Below are 26,164 nucleotides of genomic sequence, written 5' to 3'. Positions count from 1 at the left end.
AGAAATGGGCAATATTGGCAATTTCCCTAAGTAAGTTGAATTGATAGGTAATCATACATTGGTAGGTAATAATACATCGTTAAAAGTCTAAAATATATTACATACAATACATTTACAATTACAATACATTTCGAAAATATATAAAATTTATTTACCCTCATTGGTATATAAACTTGCTAAATTAATATCAAGGGATTTTCGTTTAGAGGTCTCTAAATAATGGAAAAGGATTTAGTAATCGAATTGAAAATGTCTAGATTGTATTCCCAGGAAGTAATCACGTCGTTAAATTCAATTATTCTTTATAAAGTGTAATGTGGCTTTGAGTGAATTAGAATGACAAAGGTATTTCCCCGAGTGACGCTGCGGTCTTCCTTCTGTCGCGGCAATTTCGTCACAATAAATCCACCATGAAAATTCACTTTGTAGGAAGCACTCATATTCGACGTGATATTTTACGACTTTATTCAGTTTTAATTAAAGGCCCGCACAATGGTTGGAAGCTTCTATTCAATAAAACTATTTGTGATTGGAAATTCTCTCCGACTTTGAAAACAATTGGATATATTCAATACTTATTGTCTATTGCTCATTGAAATGTGAGTATTTACAATTTGAGGTTTTACTCAATAAATTTATTCCGAAAAAACTTAATAATTTACAATCGTACTCATTTCTGGTTAAAAGTATAATTGTAAGCCGGGGACCGCGATCAAACTATGAACCCTCCGTAATATTGTTAGTTTTGACCCGGTGTCCATATTATAAAAGTTTTTTTTTCTGTCAGACGGAAATACATAATTTGTATATACAAGTTTTAATTTTTGTTTTAATATTCTGTATTATAAACCTCCGAAAGAAAGAAAAATAATAATTCTTCTCAGTTTGTCTAACATATACTCGTATACACAGGATGCCATGAATAAAATCCTGAAAATGGCTAAAATATATAAATTTTAATAATTACCAAACATTCGATTTAACTTAAAAAAATATTAGTATATTGTATGTATATTAAGTATTTTTTGGCTATTCAATCAACAATGTTCGGCTTTCTGGATTACTGAGAAATTAGTGCGGTCTATATGGTATTAAAAACTTTAATAAATTGCCTAAAAACGCTGTTTATCTGTTCTGACACATCCTCGCTTCCATCGTATTCTTAGATGATGTAGGCATTACCATGGACGATGTTCTATTATAAAGACTTGTGTGTGTGGTAGCTAACATAATTAGCACGAAGAGGGCTGGTTTGATATCTTGATCAGCTCTGCCAAAACATTAAGTTGGACTTTTGTTTCCGAGAAGTTTCCCACTAATGACTTTACTCTCTTAAGATTCTTGCTCGCGGATTGACACACACCCAACAAGTGAATGTCTGCAAATTCCGGCGGAACTAGATAAGTTATTTAACCTGTTTGCTTTGAACTGGGAAGTTAAATCAATCTTCCAGGTTAAATCTATTAATTCCCTTAAACTTCCCGGCGACTTGTCGAGACTCTTGTCGGGAAAGTTTAAGTCGAAAGCCGTAGCAGACTATTCTATAATGCATAATGTACAGTAAGTCTTGCTTGTAGATTTTCGTTTGAAAATACGCGAAACGTTAATGGGCATCGTTTTGTTACGTCTGGAGTTAATGTTCTCGCGAAAACTGGCTTTATTTTAAAGAGATTAAGCTCAGTACGTATTTTTTAAAATAACGCTGAAATTGTTCAATCTTTCGCTAGGCAAGTAATTATTCTAACGTCTGAAACATACTTACTCTAGTTCAAGAATGTTCTAACTGGAGGATTGTGTTTATGAGTACTTTACAGCATTTTATTATTCAAAAACCTGTATTGTTCGACGCAATTTGCCCTACTTTGACATGTTTAATATTTAATAATAAAATAGCTGAATTGTATGTTGTGAAATTTAATTTTTTCTCTTCTTTTGTGATATCAAAAATGTCACAGTAATTTATTTTATACATGAGCACTTATTATTCATGTTCATATTTGTATCTCCATATTAACATGAAATTTATATTCATTTCCAAGCAAATTTAGTAAAGGAGTTTAAATGATTTCAATCTTTTACATCAAAATTCAATTTAATTTTTTTACATTAAATTACATTCCAGCCAACAGAACTGGGACTCTTTAGGTGGTCAACCTATTTAAGCTGTGGGTGATCTTTGTTTCTTTTCCCCAACCAAAGTGTTTTAGATGATACTAAAATTCCAAATATCATTAATTAATTCTATTTGAGTATTTGTGCATTTTGGCATTTTGTGGAATAAGTTTTATTTCCGTCACAGTGTAATTTTGAACCCAAAAAAAAATTAATAATTATTTTTGTTCGGTTGTATCTACAAACTATGCTATAGAACTTAGCGTGCAGATAAATTATTGATCTCGCCCGTCCAAAACTATCTAAAAACCATGGGATATTTATAATTGTAAAATCCTACAATTATAAATATCCCATGGTTTTTAGATAGTTTTGTTCGGTTGTATCTACAAACTATGCAATAGAACTAAGCGTGCAGATAATTATTGATCCCGCCCGTCCAAAACTATTTAAAAACCATGGGATATTTATAATTGTAAAATCCTACAATTATAAATATCCCATGGTTTTTAGATAGTTTTGTTCGGTTGTATCTACAAACTATGCTATAGAACTTAGCGTGCAGATAAATTATTGATCTCGCCCGTCCAAAACTATCTAAAAACCATGGGATATTTATAATTGTAAAATCCTACAATTATAAATATCCCATGGTTTTTAGATAGTTTTGTTCGGTTGTATCTACAAACTATGCTATAGAACTAAGCGTGCAGATAATTATTGATCCCGCCCGTCCAAAACTATTTAAAAACCATGAAATATTTATAATTGTAAAATCCTACAACTATAAATATCCCATGGTTTTTAGATAGTTTTGTTCGGTTGTATCTACAAACTATGCTATAGAACTTAGCGTGCAGATAAATTATTGATCCCGCCCGTCCAAAACTATCTAAAAACCGTGGGTTATTTATAATTCTAAAATCCTACAATTATAAATATCCCATGGTTTTTAATAGTTTTGTTCGGTTGTATCTACAAACTATGCTATAGAACTTAGCGTGCAGATAAATTATTGATCCCGCCCGTCCAAAACTATTTAAAAACCATGAAATATTTATAATTGTAAAATCCTACAACTATAAATATCCCATGGTTTTTAGATAGTTTTGTTCGGTTGTATCTACAAACTATGCTATAGAACTTAGCGTGCAGATAAATTATTGATCTCGCCCGTCCAAAACTATCTAAAAACCATGGGATATTTATAATTGTAAAATCCTACAATTATAAATATCCCATGGTTTTTAGATAGTTTTGTTCGGTTGTATCTACAAACTATGCTATAGAACTAAGCGTGCAGATAATTATTGATCCCGCCCGTCCAAAACTATTTAAAAACCATGAAATATTTATAATTGTAAAATCCTACAACTATAAATATCCCATGGTTTTTAGATAGTTTTGTTCGGTTGTATCTACAAACTATGCTATAGAACTTAGCGTGCAGATAAATTATTGATCCCGCCCGTCCAAAACTATCTAAAAACCGTGGGTTATTTATAATTCTAAAATCCTACAATTATAAATATCCCATGGTTTTTAATAGTTTTGTTCGGTTGTATCTACAAACTATGCTATAGAACTTAGCGTGCAGATAAATTATTGATCCCGCCCGTCCAAAACTATCTAAAAACCGTGGGTTATTTATAATTCTAAAATCCTACAATTATAAATATCCCATGGTTTTTAGATAGTTTTGTTCGGTTGTATCTACAAACTATGCTATAGAACTTAGCGTGCAGATAAATTATTGATCCCGCCCGTCCAAAACTATCTAAAAACCGTGGGATATTTATAATTGTAAAATCCTACAATTATAAATATTCCATGGTTTTTAGATAGTTTTGTTCAGTTGTATCTACAAACTATGCTATAGAACTTAGCGTGCAGATAATTATTGATCCCGCCCGTTCAAAACTATCTAAAAATCATAGGATATTTATAATTGTAGGATTTTACAAGCTGAAATTAAAAATTAAAAATAAACATGAGTGATTTTTTTTGTTCTTTCACAGGAATCTCAGGAATCGAGCCAATCGAGAATTATACCACCAACTATTTTAAGAACGGCTGCATAAATTCAATACATTTGCTGAATATAATAAGAAATACGTTAAGTAGTAACACACTAAATTCGAAATGATATTCTTTAATTGCAAATATTTGTATTTTTGTCATGCATCTCCACTTTGTCCTTTGACCTTTGCCCAGCCACGCAGACAATACTCGCAGATTTCTGGCTAAATATTCAAAGCGGAAATTGAATTCTCAAACACTTAGGTTGAAGCATTAAACATGACTGCTTAGGAGGAAAACTTTCTCAAAGGTTTTCCCGCCGGAGTGACCCATATGCAAAACCGCCTTTTGTAAGGTCTCGAAATTTAAAATGCAAATGTGCGCCTCGTACTTATGTAGCGACGAGGTATCTAGCATCTACCAGGAGGTAGCGACTTAGCTGTGAGGTCTCTACGTAGCAGGACGTCAATAGAAGGTTCCAAGTACACGTATTACCTACGGAATGGTAGCGTCGGTTCCCGGATGAAATATGAAAGTGCCGGCTCAAATTGTCCCCTCTCCCGACGTTACAACAAGCCGAATTTATTAGCCATTCGCCCAAAGACATTTGTACTTTGTAGGTATACTTTCTGTCAGAATGACTGGCATTTTTATTGTTACGATACGATAAGGTAATCAGTGGTAACGAAGCAATCATCATGTTATTTGACACATGAAATTGTTTTTACTGGCTAATAAAATGTGATACATCAAGATTTATCTTCATTACCGGCTGCGCCAATGTGATATAATTCAAAGAGAGAATACCTATTACCGTTTATTGTGTTGCGGAAGCCGAATAACAAAGAGAGCGTGAAATAACTACCCATTCGAACACCTTTTATAGATCATCACCGTCTATCGTATACACTACAATATGATACTAGCGTGAGAATAGTAGATTTTCTCAGTATAGCCCTGGTGACCACCATTTGTTTTAGGCGAGCTTACTGGCGAGATATGATATGATATGATATAAGATACCCACTCTTCCAGTTACAATTCCCTTCCGTACAATATACTCCAACTGGGAATGCCATAGTCTCACTGGCTCTAGATAGTTAAAACTCTTGTACGATATTCACATCAAAAATCTGTATTATTCGGTTTTACCCGAAATTTAAACTATTAAAAAAAGGTGTTGTAAAATAAAAATAAATATATTTCACAAGTAATATGTTGGGTTGGAGCTCTTTTTTATAAATAAAAAGTAATATCTATAATTCACCATTTTTCCAGGCCTACAGATCGCCGTTCCAATTATGGTAGATAAACAGCAATACAGGAGCAATAATCATGTCGTTACGCGAGTGAAAACAATTTTAGAGGCCATTAAAATATACGGTTCGCGAATATTCATTTCGTACGGAAGGTTTATTTAGAAATCGGTAAAGGTGATGTATTTATGTCACAAGACATAAAGTGCCTCGTTTGATGTGCTAAGGTCATTTTATATCTACGGATAAATATAGTAATAAATCAATTAAACTCTCTAACTCTGAAAATCTAGGTATATAATATCATATTATGTACGTAGGTCTACTTCAATTCCATTTTGCCAATCTAATTGAGCAAAGACTTGGACTGGTTTGATTCACAGAATTCGAACAATTCATCAAATTTGAAAATACATTTCGAAAATATGTAAAATTTATTTACCTTCATATAAACTTGCTAAATTAATATTCAGAGAATTTCGTTAAAAATACTACGGAATTCTTTAGAGTTTGCTTATGATAAAATAATTCACACTGAATAAAATCACTTAATACGGCTAAAACCATTTAGAGTAGCATTAAAAAAACTCAATTCTTTAAAGAAAGGCATACAAATACAATATTGGATTGAATCATCGGTACAATATTGTATTTGTATGCCTTTCCTGAAAGAATTGAGTTTTAAACCTATTTATTCATATTCATGTTTCGTGCATACGGGCGCAAAAAAATAATTTGTCATAATATTGTAAAGCAATACCTTGCAAAAACGTATTATAATAAAATAAATGAATTAACGCCATCTATGAACACTTAGAATATAACGAGCGTCGCGTTTAACCTTAACATTGCTTCTGGGTTTTGATTTGGGATCTCTTTCAATAATTACAGTAATTGGCAAAACAACCGTTTATCAGATTTAACAAATCCCATAAGACGGAATACCGCTAATATTTATAACCTAAACAACTACACAAACCGTAAATCAATTACCTACCGCAAATGTATTACCAAATTAATAATGCAATTGTCTTCGAAGAGGTGATAAATAATTCTTCCAAGAAACCGAATTACTACCGTAGTTTGATTTATCTTCGGCTTTCATAACGCAATAGTAGTTGTCAAGGATGACTAAAGTCACTGAATACACAATCCCTAGATAGAAAACTGAAACCCTCAATTACTTAATACCTCTCGACTCCTATGCCACATACAGACCGATGTCATTGATTATCAGTGAAAGAATTATTTTCACCAGAAGTAAGGGTAAAGCGTATTTCAGGCACACGGGCACGTCCAAAACACAATTCTATAAACACACTTACATTGGTTAATCTCTACTAACCAATATAAATTTGTTGTGGGCGTGTCTGTGTAAGTAACTAAGGTCGATATGTTTTTCCTACTTCTGATGAAATTGATAAAACATTTAAAAAATCTAAATTGTATTTTGATTAGATAATCAATTTAATTGGCATATTGGCCCAGGAGTTAAAACGTCTTCGGTAAAAATAGAAGTGTGCTAGGGATTTTCTTTTCAGTGCATTTGTCCCCGGCAAGGCGACCGGTGGGCGGTGGGTGGGTTTGCGCGACGTGGACGATTTATAACTTGCATTGTGAAATTGCTTATATAAAATTACCCTTCAGAACACACCGCCATTACACATACCAGGGCTGATTACACTCAGTACAATTAATACACAGAGTTATGTTCTAAATTACCTTTATTACTTTTGTAATTACATTAATGAAGACCTCTGTGCCGCAGAGGTAAGTTTCTTATCTTAAGTCCTATAGTTCGGAACCTGTATTTTGGTTATTTCACGTGCAAATGAAATAAAAACAAACACTTGACATATCTTCACTTGTTCTGGAGTGGTAGATAAACTCACTGGTGAGAGATAACTATAAGGAATAGAAAAATTGTTGCTCTAAATGATTTTAGCCGTATTAAGTGATATTATTCAGTGCAAACTATTTTATCACAATCAAACTCTAAAGGCTTCCATAGCATTTTGATACATGCAGTACTTTTAATAAACGTACGTTTAAACATTGTTCTTCTCCGCATTTCTCTTTGTACCCTTTTTCTCGTTTAATTTTTTTTGTGTAACACTATTTAAAATGATTTTTCTACCTTTAATTTTATTACAAAAAATGTTTGTAAATTTTTATTTATCTATTGGTACTTCTTTAAACAATATGCAATTTTTCTCGTTTTTCTGTGTTTTGAACACAACTTTGAAATTTATTTTTTCTAACTTTAAATTCTTCTTATTTTTTTGTTCTAAATGTTTAGTTATCTGCTGGTCGTGTTAATTCTTCAGTTAATATTATAATGTTGTTTTGGTAATTACTGTCTGTGTTTTCTCCTTTTAAAAAGTGAATAATCTAAATACCCAATTAGGGAAGCTGAACGTAATATTTTCAGTAAGCGATCTTCTGTGGTATAACATTAGAATATAATATACTACGATATATGTAGTATTACCTTTTCCTTTTATTGCTTTTTAGTATCGCCCTGATCCCAGGATTTTTTGATCGGAAATTCATACCTTTTAGGCTGAATAGAAAAATCAGGCCATTGATTCTTTAGAAAGTAGCTTATGTCCGAATACCTTCATGGAAAACACTTGCTGATTGCTTGTGTTTTCCAATACCATTTTTTACTATTTTTACACGAAAAAAAGTTAAATTGTATTTAAATTAAATTTTTCATAAACATATTTCCTATGGATGATTATTTATTTCTTGTTAGTTTAAAAATGCAAGCTTCAGTTTTTCAACAAAATTATAATTGTTTCTTTATCACACTGATTATTTTAAAATAAAGCGTAATAAATTTGTTATATTTATGAAAAAATGATAACCTTTTAAATATTAATAAATTTCATGTTTATAGTTAATGGCTTTTTAAAGTTTATAGTTTTGTTGTGTTTACATACCTACATTGTTGAAAGTGGTTTTGTTTTAAAAAATATCTCACAAGGTTATTAAAATTACACTACACGTTAGATGAGACGATATTTAGGTAATTTTTGTGGTAAATTAGTAGATTATTATGTATGATGAGTCTGGCCACCAACTGCTCCGCAGTGGCAGGGCTGGATCCAATATCGTCTCTCCTGGACACATTCACCCTTTCCCTTTCTTCAAGACCTTCCATACAGCATCCTCAAAGATGACACTGGCCCTGAGGAGAAAAAGTTTTTTTTTTTTTTTTTATAATTCCACATTAAACATTTTCCATCGTTGTAATTTTATTATTGTAAAGTGTATTAGTTTTACGGACGGTTGTTATATTTTTCATATAATATAATAAGAATGTGTAAAATAAATAATATTTAAAACATAAGTACAATTATTCATGAATACATTAAAATAAAATAATTATCTGATTATTGGTAGGTACCTACTTTATCGCTTTTTAAAAATTACACTGAAATAAATTTGAGTTTATTGAACGTGATAAATTCACGCATGAATAAATAAATTACAGTCAACTGAAATTAGTAAGTTTGTTGGCTGAATCTTTTACTAGGTATGTAGGCATATTTATGCATAAAATAGTGAAAGGCTATAAATTTGGCACGTTTATTGAATTGGTGTCTGAAATTTGTGAATATTGAATAAATCATAATGACTTGCATTCAACCTTTACCGGTGTTGTATTATGTAATGGACAAATGGTGACAGTTGTTGTAGAGGTCCCTTATTGGTCTCGGTAAGAGTTAGTTAAAGGTCACGGTTTCCACACAATATTATACATGTAGCACTAGTGCGATAAGTACCCCTCTTCTGGACAAATACAGTGAGCTTTGCTTATTCATTTACTCAGAGAGGTTCATGAATGAGTTAAACGTACCACATGTAACTACATGGACTGATGTAATGTAACGTAGCGGTGCAGCCAAAGCTAAAAGTAGTCAAATAGAGTGCTAGATATTAGTCATAATGACTTGCATTCAACCTTTACCGGTGTTGTATTATGTAATGGACAAATGGTGACAGTTGTTGTAGAGGTCCCTTATTGGTCTCGGTAAGAGTTAGTTAAAGGTCACGGTTTCCATACAATATTATACATGTAGCACTAGTGCGATAAGTACCCCTCTTCTGCACAAATACAGTGAGTTTTGCTTATTCATTTACTCAGAGAGGTTCATGAATGAGTTAAACGTACCACATGTAGTTACATGGACTGATGTAATGTAACGTCGCTACGTTACATTACATCAGTCCACCGCTGTGCAGCCAAAACTAAAAGTAGTCAAATAGAGTGCTAATCATAATGAATAACGTCCTGGTTATTTGGTGACCATTGTCTTCCCAACCTTTCTCTACCCAATCTCTTTCCCCTCTCCGCTCTTTTCAACATCACAACATACGACAAGGGATTCTAGCCATTAAAAAAACCTTAAATATGTCCACACTAGTATTTTTTATAAATATCGTTTTCATGGTTAAAATAGTTTTCAGTTTTAAATTTTTGAAATCTGACAGCGGACGCGTGATGTAATTCTTACCCCAGTTTTGTTACAGTAAGGCCATTCCCATACGCGTCAGTATGAAATCAAAATATTTATAATAGTTAGAAAGAAAAACAAGAATATTTTGTACCTTCGTGTGAGTCCACGTAGTGCGGCGTTGTAAACTTTACCCGTATTCTTAATGCACGCGGCCGACCAACCCGGAGGAAGCGGTCTTTCTGGCAAAATCCGCCGATCAATTACAAGGCGTTTAAGTTTCTTCTGTTTTCAAATGAAGATTTATTAATTCTACGTATAAATACATACAATTATTGCCAAAGTTGTCTCTAAAATCATGAAAAATCGAATTCATTAATGGCCTATATTTTATAACTTAAAATACAAATTAATAAAATAGCTTACATCCATACTAAATGTTTTCTACACCTTTTGATTTAAAAAATCAGTTTGGTAAACTATTTTGGCCTCAAATCCAAAATTAAGGCGATGCCATACGTAGTAATTAAGGCGATGCCATACGTAGTAATTAAGGCGATGCCATACGTAGTAATTAAGGCGATGCCATACGTAGTAATTAAGGCGATGCCATACGTAGTAATTAAGGCGATGCCATACGTAGTAATTAAGGCGATGCCATACGTAGTAATTAAGGCGATGCCATACGTAGTAATTAAGGCGATGCCATACGTAGTAATTAAGGCGATGCCATACGTAGTAATTAAGGCGATGCCATACGTAGTAATTAAGGCGATGCCATACGTAGTAATTAAGGCGATGCCATACGTAGTAATTAAGGCGATGCCATACGTAGTAATTAAGGCGATGCCATACGTAGTAATTAAGGCGATGCCATACGTAGTAATTAAGGCGATGCCATACGTAGTAATTAAGGCGATGCCATACGTAGTAATTAAGGCGATGCCATACGTAGTAATTAAGGCGATGCCATACGTAGTAATTAAGGCGATGCCATACGTAGTAATTAAGGCGATGCCATACGTAGTAATTAAGGCGATGCCATACGTAGTAATTAAGGCGATGCCATACGTAGTAATTAAGGCGATGCCATGCGTAGTAATTAAGGCGATGCCATGCGTAGTAATTAAGGCGATGCCATACGTAGTAATTAAGGCGTACGTAGTAATTCAATATCATGTGTTTTTGGTTTGAAAATTTGGTCGCCTAGAAATTTTTCAGATGCTTTAATTAAATACTGCGAGTAGAATACATCTTGGCCTTTGAAATAATCGGGTATTTTTTAGATAAGTCTTTTTATAAACCCAGAAAAAAATAATGTAAAGCCTATGAAAACTGCTTTAAAGTTCAAAATCTCTTACTTACGAACCCATTTTCGGTTATAATTTTATTGTATAATGTGGGAAATTAAGTTATTTATAAAATGATCGAAAAAAAAAATATTTATGCCTAAACATCCCCAAAATAAAATAAAAGGCACTTTTTGGCCATGTTTTTTTCTTGCATAAATCAAAACAGGCGGATGGTGTTAAGCGGGAATTCAAACCTTATCGCCATCTACGTAAGGGTTGTTATTGATAACGGCTCAATTTAAAATATTACACGACGTAGTGCATCGCCGTTTAATATGAAAAAGGCCGTCTAGTCGTTACCGAAAATACCCGTTCTGTGTAAATTAATTCCCCTTGCCATGCAGGTGTTTGGCAAGTTTCTTGAGAATCATTATTACCCTTAACAACTTGTGTCTTTCATTATAATTCCCCTATAGATAATAAACAAAAATTCTCCTTCAACCTTCCTTCCAATTTTAATTAAATTTCGTAGGTAAAATACTAATAATTATCCTGTAAGGGTTGTGTTAGAAACTTGTTAGTAGGGAGAGCGAAAATAATTTACACCACAATATTATTTAAGTGAGAAGAACTCATAGCCGCGTTTATCTCCATCATTAAGTTGGTATGTAACCTTCATAACTAGCACGGAGCTTAAAGTAACTTCCCAGTCTAAACAATACTCCCGGTTAAATTAATCCAGGTAAGGGCTAACGGCGCCGTTGTGCTGTATTTCAAACTGAAGAACTTGGCATAAAAACCGCAAATGTTTACTTTTTAACGAAAAAATAATTTTTGTTAAATTAAAGTTTTCCAGCCTCCTCGAATGTTTTGTTAATATTTATTTTAAATGAACACCGAGTTCAACCATTCTATTCAATATAGTAAAACTTTCACCTCACAATTTCTAGGATTTTAATTTTTTTCTATGAAAATAATAACTACATATTCCTAAATAATTGTAATTATAATACTTCACATTGATTAATTAATTGTATTAAAAAACAACAATAGTAGAAATAAAATTGATAACACTCCCTGCTCATATACACAAACATAGCTTTTAAAGGGGAACATCTTTTAAGTAAAATATGGATACAAAATTACATAGTTCTGAAAATTTGCAATGCTGCATATGAATTATAACTCTGTATTAATATCACAAAAACGTTCGATATTGCGATTGTTAAAAAAGTTTCATAAGGCAATGAAATTTATTTATAAAAAAATACTAAAGAACGCATGTCTTTAAATCCCAATTAAACCTAAGTGGGATAGTATTTGAATAGTTTTAGTCTACTTTCTCCTGTAAACAAAACAATTAGTGACATTTGCAGTTTTCGTACTGAGGCCTTCAACCGCATTGTAAAGGCAAGTATTTGCTTAATGTCTCATTCACCTTGACAAAAGTTCCATCCGCCTAATTTAAAAGTTTTAATGAACTCTTCCACTTCCCGGAAGCGAAGTTTAACTTCTGAAAAGCGAATTCTAATGGCTTTCTGTTTAGGTTAAAACTTTTATTTTCTTTCACGAATAAATAGATCGTAATTTCGGGAATAAATTTTTTTTTGGCTTCATTAATACGGGCGGTTCCAGTAACTACCCAATTTTAGAGCTGGGCCGAAGAATCTGTACAATAAACCGACTTTATTTTATTACTTTTTTGCCCGTGCAAAAAGTTATTCAAATAATTTTTCCCGTTTCGCATTTTTTAGAATCGTAAATTGTTTTTTGGATTTTTTTGGAATTCATCGTAAATACATTTTGTTGTGGCTTCATTAATTCTCTGTGCGAACGAACACCTACACAATGGTGGACTCAAAGTCTAAACGATGATTTTACATTATTTTATTACCTTTGTATCAATGCAAATGAAATGTGTTGTTATTGTTATTTATCACAATTTTGTAATAATATCGGTTTGATAAAGGTATTAAATATTAATTATTTTTTTGTTTAATTTGTAGAACTCAATTTTTTAATAATTGAATGTTAATTAAATTAAATTACACTGTTATTAAGTTCTGCAAGAATTTTCGTTTGTATTATTGTAACAGTTTCAGCGTTCAAGGCCATTTCCAAACTGTTTTCAGGCCAAGTTGAGAAGACTTATTTATATGATTCATTACCGGTTAAACCGATTTACTGAGTCTGTTCTGTGGCGTTTCTATTTGGCTAAATATATTTTCCCCTGATATCTGTGGCGTTTGTATTTGGCTAAATATATTTTCCCCTGATATCTGTGGCGTTTGTATTTGGCTAAATATATTTTCCCCCGATATCTGTGGCGTTTGTATTTGGCTAAATATATTTTCCCCTGATAATTTTTTCTTAATTGTTTCTAGTGACGTGACTGCCATTTAAATGTGTTATATTTTTTAGGTCTTGTGATCATACTGGGAAATATATAATTTTCCTTACTTTATTAATTGATGTCATGTTAGTTTAAGATCATTCATTCGTTTATTGATTTCTTATTGTTCAAGTAAATTTAATCTAAGACATCTTCTTTCTATGTGTAAGAGTTTAGGCTAGTGGTTGTCAAGCGGAACGTGATTATTCACTAAGAAGTGCTGCGAATTTTGAAGAAGTGCTTTTATTATTAAAACATCTTATGCGTTATTTGAATGTAGTTGAGAAATCCCTTTCCATCTGTCTGATATACTCGTAAGATTCTTTTGATCTTCCTCATAACTGTCAATTCATTTTTTTAGACGTAAAATCCTTATTTAGAAACCTACTAATAATTGAAAATGTAATGTCAACCTGGTAATAAAATAATGTTATTCCAACTCATCAGCCGTTTCCGCAAGCGTTAGCAGAGAAGATGGACCGCAAAACAACTTTGTCTTGGCACATACTCCTTGTTTCCCGCAAGCGTTAGCAGAGAAGATGGACCGCAAAACAACTTTGTCTTGGCACATACTCCTTGTTTCCCGCAAGCGTTAGCAGAGAAGATGGACCGCAAAACAACTTTGTCTTGGCACATACTCCTTGTTTCCCGCAAGCGTTAGCAGAGAAGATGGACCGCAAAACAACTTTGTCTTGGCACATACTCCTTGTTTCCCGCAAGCGTTAGCAGAGAAGATGGACCGCAAAACAACTTTGTCTTGGCACATACTCCTTGTTTCCGTCACATTCAAACATCTTCTCATACACACCCTTCTGTTATTTTGACTCTTGACATGACCCAACTCAAGTATTTGGTTTACTTGATCTTGCCATGTGTTGTATTCGTCGGGCGTCCACGACTTCTACTATTCTCACTTGCATCATATATTCTCCCTACAATATTTTCTTCAATTCGCCTGAAGCGATAACGTTGTTACATGAAATAAAGTTTTTTTTGCAAATTTGTGTATGTTGACATATTGGCACCGTTTTGTAGTACCTATTCATCTGTGTAGACGTCGTGAAATTAAAGTATTTTAATCAGCTCTCTGCAAACACAATTCTATCTCACCTAACTTAACCTTTTCTAAATTCGTAATACTTTCCTGCAAACAACCCCTGTTTCGTATTTGAAAAAGCATCTGCTTGTGGCTTGTCATAATCTATAAATATCTAAACTCTATAAAGCAAAGGCGCCATCCGCTTCTGTCCGTTTGGGCGCTTAGTTATTCTAAACCACGCTACGGATATTGATAAGATTTTCACTATCATTTTTACCACAGAGATTTTTTTCCGTAAGGTTTATACATATATATAATACATGCATACTATATTTATAGAAATTAGAGAAAAGACTCTGCACAACACCGGGAATACGTCAGCTACTTACAATAGATACACAAATTTGTTTGAAACCACTTTATTCGTGGTATATAAAGTGATTTCGAACAAATTTATGTGTTTATTTTGTAATCCCTACTTCATTGAAAATGTTGCCTGTTTCGGTATCCAATACTATTCCTAGGCTTTGATTAGTCTAGGATCTGACGAAGTGATGGGAGATTGGGATTGATTACATCTTATTTGCATTGCTTTGACAATCCGGTTGCCTAAGCAGAGGCGGATCTACAGTTTTATGGGCCTGAAATGAGAGACCCTTTCGATTTTGAGTAAAATAATTGCTCTACTGAAATATGCCAACGACAAAACCACTGATTTGAGTACAAAATAACTATCAGGCAATTGTTTAGTTAACATGTATGAAGTATCAATAAAACATAGCAGAAACCACCGTCAATAACTACCTACTAATATAGTGTTTAGTTAACATGTATGATGCATCACTAAAACATATAACTCCCCAGTCAATAACTACTATTATAGTGTTTAGTGAAAATTTATGCTGCATCACTAAAACATAGCAGAGGCCATTGTCAATAACTACTATTACCTATAGTGTTTTTATTCATTCGTTTTACTTAATTTCAACGAAAAATACAAATGAGTAGAGAAAAATAGAAAAAAAACGTTCCGATAAGCTTTTGAAGGCCTCCGTGGTCTCGACTAGCAATCCGAAGGTCGCGGGTTCAAATGTTAACCCACAATTTATTCATTAAAAAATAATATATAGTGTACTTGCGGCACGTTCCTAGTGTACTTGCGGCACGTTCCAGAGTGGAAGATGCCTGAAATGGCTCTGACTATGTTTGGTGACCAGATCTGAATAGCCAGTTACTTTTCCTACTTCCCCTTCCCTATCTTCTCCCCCTCGCCATTACCTTCAGCCTCACAACATACACGGAGAAAACTTCCCGATCCAAATAATTTATTAATAAACTCTTCAAATTATTCGTATTCCTGTTAAAAACGGGATTGTAGACCATTAACGAATGAATTGGTAGGTATCCTAGTAAGCTTTAAGTATGTGCGAACTAATTCTACTACTCTACAAAATACGTTTAAATAAATAAATATTATAATACTTAGTTTAATATTGTAGTACTTAACTTAATATTATAGTACTTTGTTTAATATTATAATACTTAACTTAATATTGTAATACTTAGTTTAATATTATAATGCTTGGTTTAATATTGTGATACTTGACTTAATATTGTGATACTTGGTTTACTATTGTAATACTTAACTAAATGTTTTTCTATTAGACTTTTTGTCGATTCTTATCCTAATCTTGTGTAATAGAGATTGTTAATTAGAGTTACATAGTTTATAGGCTAATTTGAACAACAATTTCATCCTTTTTTATTCAATTGATTTGGAGGATATTGGCAGATCATATATTTTTATTTCATTTACTTAAATTTCATGTTACCCAAGTTTCGTAAACTCTTGTTTCATGTTACCTATATTTTGTTAACCTATGCATTGTTAAATCTTATATTTTATGTAATCTGTATATTCTTATATATTATGTAAACTCTTTACTGTTATTGTATTTAAAAAAACATAATTGCATTGTATGTAAAAGCCCTATGGGCGTTTAAATGAAATAAATAAATAAATTTCGCCATGACATCTTTTTAAGACAAACGCAGGTGTTCCGATATTATAATGAATTTACTAACACTTTATCAGGAAGCGGCTTGCAGTACCGTTTTCAACAGGATTACCAATGATTTAAATTTATTTTAATAAATCAGCATTAGGTACTCATTTTTCTCCGTGTTTAGTCTCACTGACGGCTGGGAGCAGTTGTTGTTCTTGTGCAGTATTCACATAAAAAAGCCTTTTTAGTATAATCGTTATTTATTTTTGGGTTATTATGCCGTGTCCGTTCTCATTCTTTAACCAACGTTTCGGACAGCGTTACAGTGTAAAGTCAATTAAAAAATAAAGAAGATAACAATACCATAACATTTTAGGAAAGGGAAACACTCGAAGCGAATTGATTTTTCTGATTGAATTTTTGGGTTAGCTGCCCAAACGTAAAATGTTAATTAATTTCTTAGTAAATCCATCTCTGAATCTTTCCGAGTGCCGCTCAGTGACCGATGAATCGGTGCAGCGAGTCGCATTAAGGAGCAAGTTTGCCTCCGCACTAAAGTGCGCCTTATCACAATTGTGTGTGGCAATTGGAAATTGGCGGTCACTGGGGCAATATTGCATGACTAGCCAAAGGAAGAGATCATATCCTGCTCGCCAGCAGATCGCAATGAACGCCACAATGTAATAAACATGGCTCTAATGCTGGGCACGAGGACTATTTGTCGGGACTATTTAATCTCGTACGTTTTGCGGATTAACCTGTGTTTTAAGTCAAAGACAGTAGATACAAATGGCTAGAGGAAAAGGTGTTACAAACAAATTCAAACATATATTTTATGCGCTGGTGTTAGTTATTCAGCGTCGCCCGATTTTTTCTCATTAAACATTAAAGGAAATGCAGCAAATAAATGGATTTCTATTATTCGATAAATAAATTGATATTTCAAAACACTATACATTACGGTAGAAAGGTTCATCTAAAGATCCAGACGAAAAAGGCATGCAAAATTCACAACGCCAAAATTCACTGTCCGATAGTTATTTCTACTTCATATGTCACTCTTGCAGCAGAACAATAACATTTTATAAATTTTTGTTTTGATTTTAAATTTTTCAAAATAGATTTTATTTTTGGTTTAACTAAGTATACGTACGACGTACGTATTTAAGTAACGAAACAAAAAACATAGGTAGAATTGGTTTAAATGACCCGCGATTTATTGAAAATAAATTATTAATTAAGAATGATGTCAATTACTTACTATGTGAAATTTTCACTTCACTAAAATATATCTGTCTTATAAAAACGCATTAGATATGATAATGTTAAGATTATTACATTTGAAGATAATGTTAAGATTTAAGATTTAAGATTATTACAGGTTAAGATAATGTTAAGATTTCAGATTATTACAGGTAGATTGTGCACATAATTTTCTATACTACGTAATCAGACTCGATAAATGGCTTGTCAAATGAAGGAATTACATTTTGCCTACAAAAAAACTTAAAAATATATTATTTAAGGATAACAATTCTGTTCATAATATTTAACGTGTTGTTTTACAAAATCTGTGTAGTCGAATATTTTCTTTTCGATAAGGCGGATGGGGATAAATAAAAGTCTCACTAAGCGCGTATTGGTACAGCTCAGGAGAATATCGGAGTTTTTCGACTGTCTCTTAGAGATATCTAAGCTATTGGCTATTGATATGTCTGTGATCTTTTCGTGCATCGGATTATAACAAAAAAACTTGATTGTTCAGCAAAGACTCTTATTTCGATAGTGGGTAAGTTATTTGTTGTTTTTTGTTCTCTCTATTTTTTACAGAGATGGTTTGCATAGTTCCCGCAAACATTCAGGGCATAAGCTTGTGCCAGCTCCAATATTTCACTTCGTTCCTTTGATAGTAGCCCAAGTAAAGGTAACCATGGTTTTCATTCGGTTTGTCTATTTCTCTGAATTCCACAGCCGAGGTAACTGAGCTTAGTCCACATTACGGTGGGGCTTTGACATTTTAAATTAATCGGCAAATTAATTGTCCAAGCGACTAATGGGAACATTTTTAAATCTCCATTTCCAATCAAAAACTATAAAATTAGTCTTTTTTAATAATAATAAACTAATGTTTATAAGACTAGATTTTTTATGCATAGCACAAAAAGTAAGTCATTAGTCTCCTGAAATATCCATACATAAGGTGCGGGTTCAATTCCCGTCGGCGACATTTATTTTTACTCGGGAGATATTTTCAATTTTTATGGATATTTCGGGAGAGTAATTATTGCTTATAATAATTCGTTATAATTAGTCACTTAAGCTGATGTAACCTTTACCTTTACAAAAATACCTTAATCTTTAACACCAATTATAATGTTTCATTGAAGTAAAGAAAGAAAACCTCATCTCCTGTAAAATGAGCTAATTGGTCATTTGGACAAATAAGCACGAAGGCTACGCGACGCTAGGACTATTGCTTTTCACTCTCAACAGCGCATGCAGCGAACTCCTTTCGTCCTAATCGCTCCCTCAGTGAGTTACCGCCTATCATTTGGAGTGGAGCCGTCTGTCTTTGAGCTCTTTGTATGCTCTCTGAAAATATAAGTAATCTCTATTTCTAGCTATGTTCGGTTTGTGATGTACCTACATATTTTGGTCATTTTCCCTTTGATCTAGCATTAAGTTCCCATCACAGAGTGTACTAAAGAGGTCGATAGTTCGACTCTTGATAAGTTTTATTTACCCTGACACGTACCTATACTGTTTATATTTTTTTAAACATTTGTAATCGAATTTTTTATCCCCTCAGACTGAATTATTTGGTTTTGCGAACAAACAGCTATCATCCGTTGAGTGAATTTGTTCGCTTTTGGGAACAGCTCATATGACCTAATAGAAATCGTTGTGTCTCTCTCACTGTCATGGCAAAAAATATGATTTAAACGGTGATAGAAAGAGAAAACACCACGCTTTATATTTAAGCTTGTTAACCACAAAATAATTGGAATAACAAACCAGGGCGATACATTCTAGAGCAAGGTGCAAGGAGCAAGGAGCAAGGAGCAAGGCAAAACCTTAAATCTCCGAAAGTTTGTCACCGATTGCATGTGTTGACACAAAGTTGCATTCGAATGCGCGTGTGTTTTACCTACATTATATAGATAGGTACAGTTAGTGTATAATACACGGTACGCAACACTTTTTTGCCCTCGCCCAGTTTTAAGCCGTGGTAAGCCATACCACGTAGGCCATCATGGTGTTGGTAACTGATATCTCAAGAACGAAGGAAATCATTTTTGTTCAGCCATGATCAAACCCAAGACCGTGAAAATTGTTTTCTACCCATTTTATTAATTTAATTAAAATAACAATAGTCGTTCTTTGTTATTTTAATTTGGCGATTCAAATGAATCTTTGTGTTTATAAGTAAATTCATTGTTGTTTTAAGTTTTTTGACCGTCAAATCTTTTAAATTTTCAAATCTTTTTAAACAGCTGATCTTTCAATTCAATTTAATGCTGGCATTTGTGACGTGTTTTTGTGAAATTGATGGAATTATTGGTGATTTTATAATAACCTATGCTCACCTGAGATTATTATATCTATCATCGAACCAACTGTATTAACTGTAGTAGGGTAAAGCGGAATCCGAAACTCTTCCCGAACTCGACAGGTGATCATCATTGAATTGTTCCCGAGTTGAATACAATTCCGGTTTCACCCTTCCGCTGATCATTCTGATATTGGTGACCAAATCTGGTTAGCCGAATTCCTTCTAAATATTTTTCTTCCCACGCCTTTGTCCTAACGAGAGTTCGTTATTTTACTATTTATTTACTAGTCACTAACTAATAAAATCTTCGTTTCCCAAATCTGCTTTTATTCTTTTACACTTTCCCTTTTTCATTTCAGACTTCTGCGTGTTCGTAATCATCTCTAATAGATTAAAACCTTGTTATATTTGTATGTGAATACTAGAATGTTATTATGTCGATCAATGTCTACATGCAAGCCACCCCGAACCAACCCCAACAGACCAGAACGCCAAGATAGCGTAAGGGATTGACATAAATAATAAAAGGCCCCAAAGAATGTTATTATGTCGATCAATGTCTACATGCAAGCCACCTCGAACCAACCCCAACAGACCAGAACGCCAAGATAGCGCCAGGGATTGACATAAATAATAAAAATGCCTCAAATAATTTTATGCGCGTTTATGATTTTTAACAATAATAAATATTTTGTAACATTAATTCCGTTCTCTCCCATAAAAAAATCGATTCAATCGAAGCACTCTAACGGAATGAGGAACTAAACTGTATTTATAACAATGCAACCTTACTTCTTGTTTTGTTTTCATGGTTCAAATCATTTAGTTTTTAAACCTGCGAAATCACCAATTTTCAAGCTGTAAGTGGCGTCTGCGTCTAGTATCTCTGACTCTAGTGGCATGGGTTCCGATGACGTCAGAGCTCATCCGTTCAGTAATAGACCGTTTCAATATTTTGGACTCTAGTGGCATGGGGTCCGATGACTTCAGAGTTCATCCGTTCAGTAATAGACCGTTTCAATATTTTGGACTCTAGTGGCATGGGGTCCGATGACTTCAGAGTTCATCCGTTCTGTAATAGACCGTTTCAATATTTTGGACTCTAGTGGCATGGGTTCCGATGACGTCAGAGCTCATCCGTTCAGTAATAGACCGTTTCAATATTTTGGACTCTAGTGGCATGGGGTCCGATGACTTCAGATTTCATCCGTTCTGTAATAGACCGTTTCAATATTTTGGACTCTAGTGGCATGGGGTCCGATGACTTCAGAGCTCATCCGTTCAGTAATAGACCGTTTCAATATTTTGGACTCTAGTGGCGTGGGTTTGACCGTTTCAATATTTGGTCATTTACGATCTATTAAATTATACGTTATGTATTGTTATGAGAGTAGCGAAGTCCTGTCTCACTGGACCACTGGACCACTTTGCATTACGTGCTGTCATGAGTGCTGTAATCAACATCAGGCGAAGTCTACTGTTGGAACTACGGTTATAAAGAATATTAATATACAGGGTTTTCCAATAAGAGGTGTTATTTTGATATTCAATCGTAAAAGATCAATGGTTTCGTTGCTTGTGTGGCACGTAGCGCCGTCTTGTTGAAAGTTAACATTATCCAGATCAATAACATCCAATTACGGCCATAAAAAATCATTAATCATCTCTCGATAGCGCAATCCATCCAACGTAACTGTTGCTCCAGCCTCATTTTCGAAAAAGTAAGGTCCAATGACTCCGCCGGACCATAAACCGCACCAAACAGTCACACGTTGAGGATAGAGAGGCTTTTCAACAATAACTCTTGGGTTTTCCAAGCTCCATATGCGACAATTTTGCTTGTTGACGAAGCCACCGAGGTGGAAATGGGCCTCATCACTCAAGATGATTTGCATTTGGTTCACTCAAGTGAATTTTAATAATTTCAATGCGTTGTTGAAGCGTGTGTCGTTCTATTTTTATTAATGGCGTAGTTTTTACTTGTCAAATGTCAAAGAATGACAGCTCAAAAGTAACATCTACCGAAATAGCGGGCTATTCAAAATAACACCTCTTATTCGAAAACCCTGTAGTATTCAGATTCGGTGTTTGTTGACCTTTGAGAATATTATAAACAAATTTTCACTAATATTCCTTTTTGGAAAAATCTTAAAATAAATAATACTTCTACCTATTCAATATCACTTTCGTGAGTGAGCATTTGATTAGATTACAAATGAGTTATGGTGCAATAAAAATTTCCGTTCAATTTCGCTCCGTTCGGTTTTGATTTGATGGTTTCGGAAAATTGTCCGCTTGGGACAAATGCCTCGGGGATCCTGCTGGACCCCTTATCTCTCTCCTGCAGATGCTGCGAACAAATTTGATGTGCCCGAATAAATTGTTTTTACGATTCAATAAACGGCGATAGAACGTTATAAAATTAACATCAAGCATTGAATTCATGTGTCTAAGCATGATTAATTTATTTTTCGACTAAAACCAAAATACCTACGTTTGGTACTATTTTTAATTTTCCTAAACACCGTCGTCCATTTAAGATTTGTAAATATGATTGATTTATGCAAATATTGACTTATGTTTGTTTTTGTGTACCTCCGAAGTAAAGTATCGGTTAGTCAATGATTTTTTATGTAAACGATTTTTTTAAGCTTTGTTTTAAAACACTTTATTTGAGTCATGTATATAGGTCGACCGGTTTCGGTTGCATTTAACCTTCTTCAGGACAATGGAAATATAAACAGTAAATATTTTAATTTTTTTTAATGATAAACCAATGTTTATAAGACAAGATTCTTATGCATAGTACAAGAGATAATAAATTATTGCTTATAATAATTTATTATCAAATAAAGTTTTTTTTCTTCATTTATATAATGTCAAGCTACAAAGTGTTTGATTTCTTCGATAACGAATTTTATGGTCTACTGTATCTACATAGACTTATAAAGTTTATTTTTATTTTATAATTTTAGCAAATCTCATATTTGCCTATGCCAATTCTTCATATATCCTATCCTATGTGTCATGTATAAATTTCTTTATTTTGGTACAAAAATAACATTTATATGCATGTTTACCCATGAACTGTAAGCTAATACAAATAGATTATTTTACAAATTCCCTAACAACGTTGTTTGTGTTTAAGTATTGACCCGCCGATGCATCACTGTCCCCTACTGAATCTTGTATGTAATATGTAAATTTAATTCATGTCGAGCTATTATGAATTCGGTCGAGATGAAGATTATCTCGGTAATTCTTAGTCGAAATATGCCACTGTTAAAAATGACGGAAGTAATTACGCGGCATGCCAGAGGTCTTAGGTTCAAAACCCAGATGGTTAATATTGTCTTCAATATTAAATATTACAATTTGAGGTTTTACTCAAAAGTTATTCCACTGTAAAAATACCAATGTTTTTTCACTGAACTTTGTAAATCTTTCGTAAAAATACGTCCGAACGGTATGCCATAAGGTACATTATTCGCATTAGATCTTCTCTCTCTATCTTCATTTCTGCACTACCAAATTTTCTTGATGTTCCGCTCTTAAAAGTAAGTGCACTCTTCAAGTTAAGTGCATAGCACTTTATAGTTTGTTTTCAACATTAACGAGCTTGGCGAACTAAATTAAATTGAACTTCTTAACACGTATTATATTTAATATTGAAATTGTAGAAGAAGACGTCGCTGTACAATAAATTGCTGAAATGGTTCTAGACCGTAAAAACCGTAAAAACGACTACGGATAGCTATTAAATTGGATAAAGGTTATTTTAAAGTCAGATTAAAACTAATTCTGTTCGACAATTTGAATATTTAAATAAAATCATCAATTTCCAAATTTGAATTTTGTTAGGTCAGGTACTTCAAAGTAAGAACCGGTGAAATCTGATTAATGTTCCGATTGGTCGGAGACCTGAAATTTTCTCAAACTCACCAAACCGATTTTTATACCGAATTTTCTATTAATGTACGAATTGTTGTGCCGTAATTAATACAACTATTTCAATGTATTCATTTATTGATTTTCTTCGTTCATAACATGAACGTATGGACGGTTCGGTTATTTTCGAAATCATAATTAAATAATATTTTACGCGTACTTTGGTCATTTATGAAATAAAACGACATTTTTTGTGTCAGAAAAAAATAAAATGAAATATATCTCTAAAAAAATATATTTGTCTGTTTAAAATTTATGTTTGGTCAGAAATTACGGTCTTTACGGATTGTCTTGTTAAATGATTTTTCTTTAAAATTACACCGAATTTCTCAAAAGTTGACTAACAATTTAGTATCTCTGCACTTTTGTGCGTGGCACTTGTTTAACTGGATTTTTGAAATCCATCTATAAATTTTAATGACTATTTAAGTACATGTAAACATTGTCTAAAATAAATAAATGAAATAAGAAAACTCACCATTAATAAGGACAACCCACGTGGCCACGAGGGCGACAGCCAGCCGTGATCTGGTATTGGCTAATCCGCTAATTGAACACGCAGTTCGGAAGGACGCCATCTTGAAAGCTTTTTCAGGTAGCTTCCGTTTCCGCCGTCAGCTCTCGCAGCGCAGCAAGGTGTCCGCTTAATTTTAAAATCCTTAAGTTTTATGCAGCGCGGCACTGTTTTTTCTCTTTGTTTCAGCTTATATTATAAGTGCATATCTGAAATGAAGAATGTAAACATTTAACATATTAATTTTTTGAAGATCCAGAAGGTTTTCACATTGTGGTGGCATTATTTATTTATTGAAGAGACAAAAAAATTATTTATAAAATGGTAATAAAAATAATGTAATGCAAGCAAAGTCATTTGTCTTTTAATTAAATATAATATGTCATGTATTACGTTGGCGGGAAAGCAAAAAGTGAAACATGATCTCTATTTAATATGGTTTGAAGAAATTAGAAATTTAAAAATTGCTTGACATAACGTTAAATAGCTTTGTTTGGTAACTAAATCTGAATAGCCAGGTACTGCCTTGCCCTCCTTTTACTCTTTCGCGATGTTCTTCCCTCTCTTATTTTTAGGAAATCTGACTCGGACAAAAATATTTGACGTTATTTTATGGTGTATTTCGGACGCAGTTCCGAACAACCATACCATGAAAGTACATCTAAGTTTAAATATTAAGTATAACTTTTGCGTTTGTAAAGATCGGTGTTATAAAACTCTCTGATTTTGACTTCGATTTTCTCATAATCTAACTAAACAACACCTTAAAACTGGTTAAAAAAAACTTTTCAAAGTGACAGCATTTTCCTAATTCTTGCAAAAAATATGCACCATAATAATACACGGAGAGCGTTTTATGCATATATTGGTCCTGTTTTCATTACCCCTTCTGCTTGAAAAATTTAATAAATTAATTTTTCCTGAAACAAGAGATTCCCTCTAACAAGGAATGGCAGAGCAAAAAAAAACTGAAAAAGAGCTGAAAAAAACTGAAAGCTTTGTTTCCTCGTCCGATGTTCTTTTGTAGAATTGAAACAATGAGGTTCTGTCAAAGGCCGCATGTGCAAGTGGAGGCGCATTGTTCCGAGTGCGGTTAAATGTACTTGGAGATTTTCTGATTTCGCAATCTACACGATGGTAGCTATTTGATGTAGAAATGTTTGAAGTAGATTTTTGTTTTATATTTATATTCTTTGAGCTTTCATTATTTATCGAGGATTTATTTGTCGCATGGTCTCGCGCTGGCAGCGGTGGTGACAACACATATTTTGGGGCCGCTGAGCATTAATTTATACGAGTATTGTTGTATTTTATCTTAAGAGCAAAATAAAACATGTGGGGATAGATTTTTGTAAATTAAAGCTTCCAATGTGGTTCTTCCAAGAGAATCAATTATAGGCCATCATTTGAACCTGGTATTGCACCACGATATATTTTTTTGATATGATTTCAAATTGCATGTTAAAGGAAAACGTCTGAACGTGATTGACTGCAGATTATTATTTTATCTCGGTTGCCATGGAAAAAGAAAAAAAAAGCCCTTTGAAAAAGTGCCAGCCTGATTTAAAAA

At 33.2% G+C, this 26,164-nt stretch overlaps 2 protein-coding genes across 2 annotated transcripts in view; one reads left to right on the top strand and one right to left on the bottom strand.

Moving 5' to 3' along the window:
• Nucleotides 1–26,164, top strand: part of LOC149417710 (coiled-coil domain-containing protein 174) — a 273,159-nt gene that overhangs the window by 54,599 nt on the left and 192,396 nt on the right. The gene's annotated exons all lie outside the window — the stretch shown is intronic.
• Nucleotides 1–26,164, bottom strand: part of LOC149417712 (uncharacterized) — a 128,088-nt gene that overhangs the window by 48,722 nt on the left and 53,202 nt on the right. Inside the window, exon 2 of the mRNA XM_089640525.1 lies at nucleotides 24,559–24,803. Within this exon, the coding sequence (XP_089496651.1) occupies nucleotides 24,559–24,658 (100 nt within the window). The 5' untranslated portion in view covers nucleotides 24,659–24,803. The remainder of the gene's footprint in view (nucleotides 1–24,558; nucleotides 24,804–26,164) is intronic.

This window comes from Hesperophylax consimilis, chromosome 15 (genome assembly GCF_061612785.1).
Source record: "Hesperophylax consimilis isolate HC1 chromosome 15, BYU_Hcon_1.0, whole genome shotgun sequence".
In the NCBI taxonomy this organism is placed as follows: domain Eukaryota; kingdom Metazoa; phylum Arthropoda; class Insecta; order Trichoptera; family Limnephilidae; genus Hesperophylax; species Hesperophylax consimilis.
The sequence above is the reverse complement of the archived record's forward strand: the minus strand, read 5'-3'. Positions and strand labels throughout refer to the sequence as shown.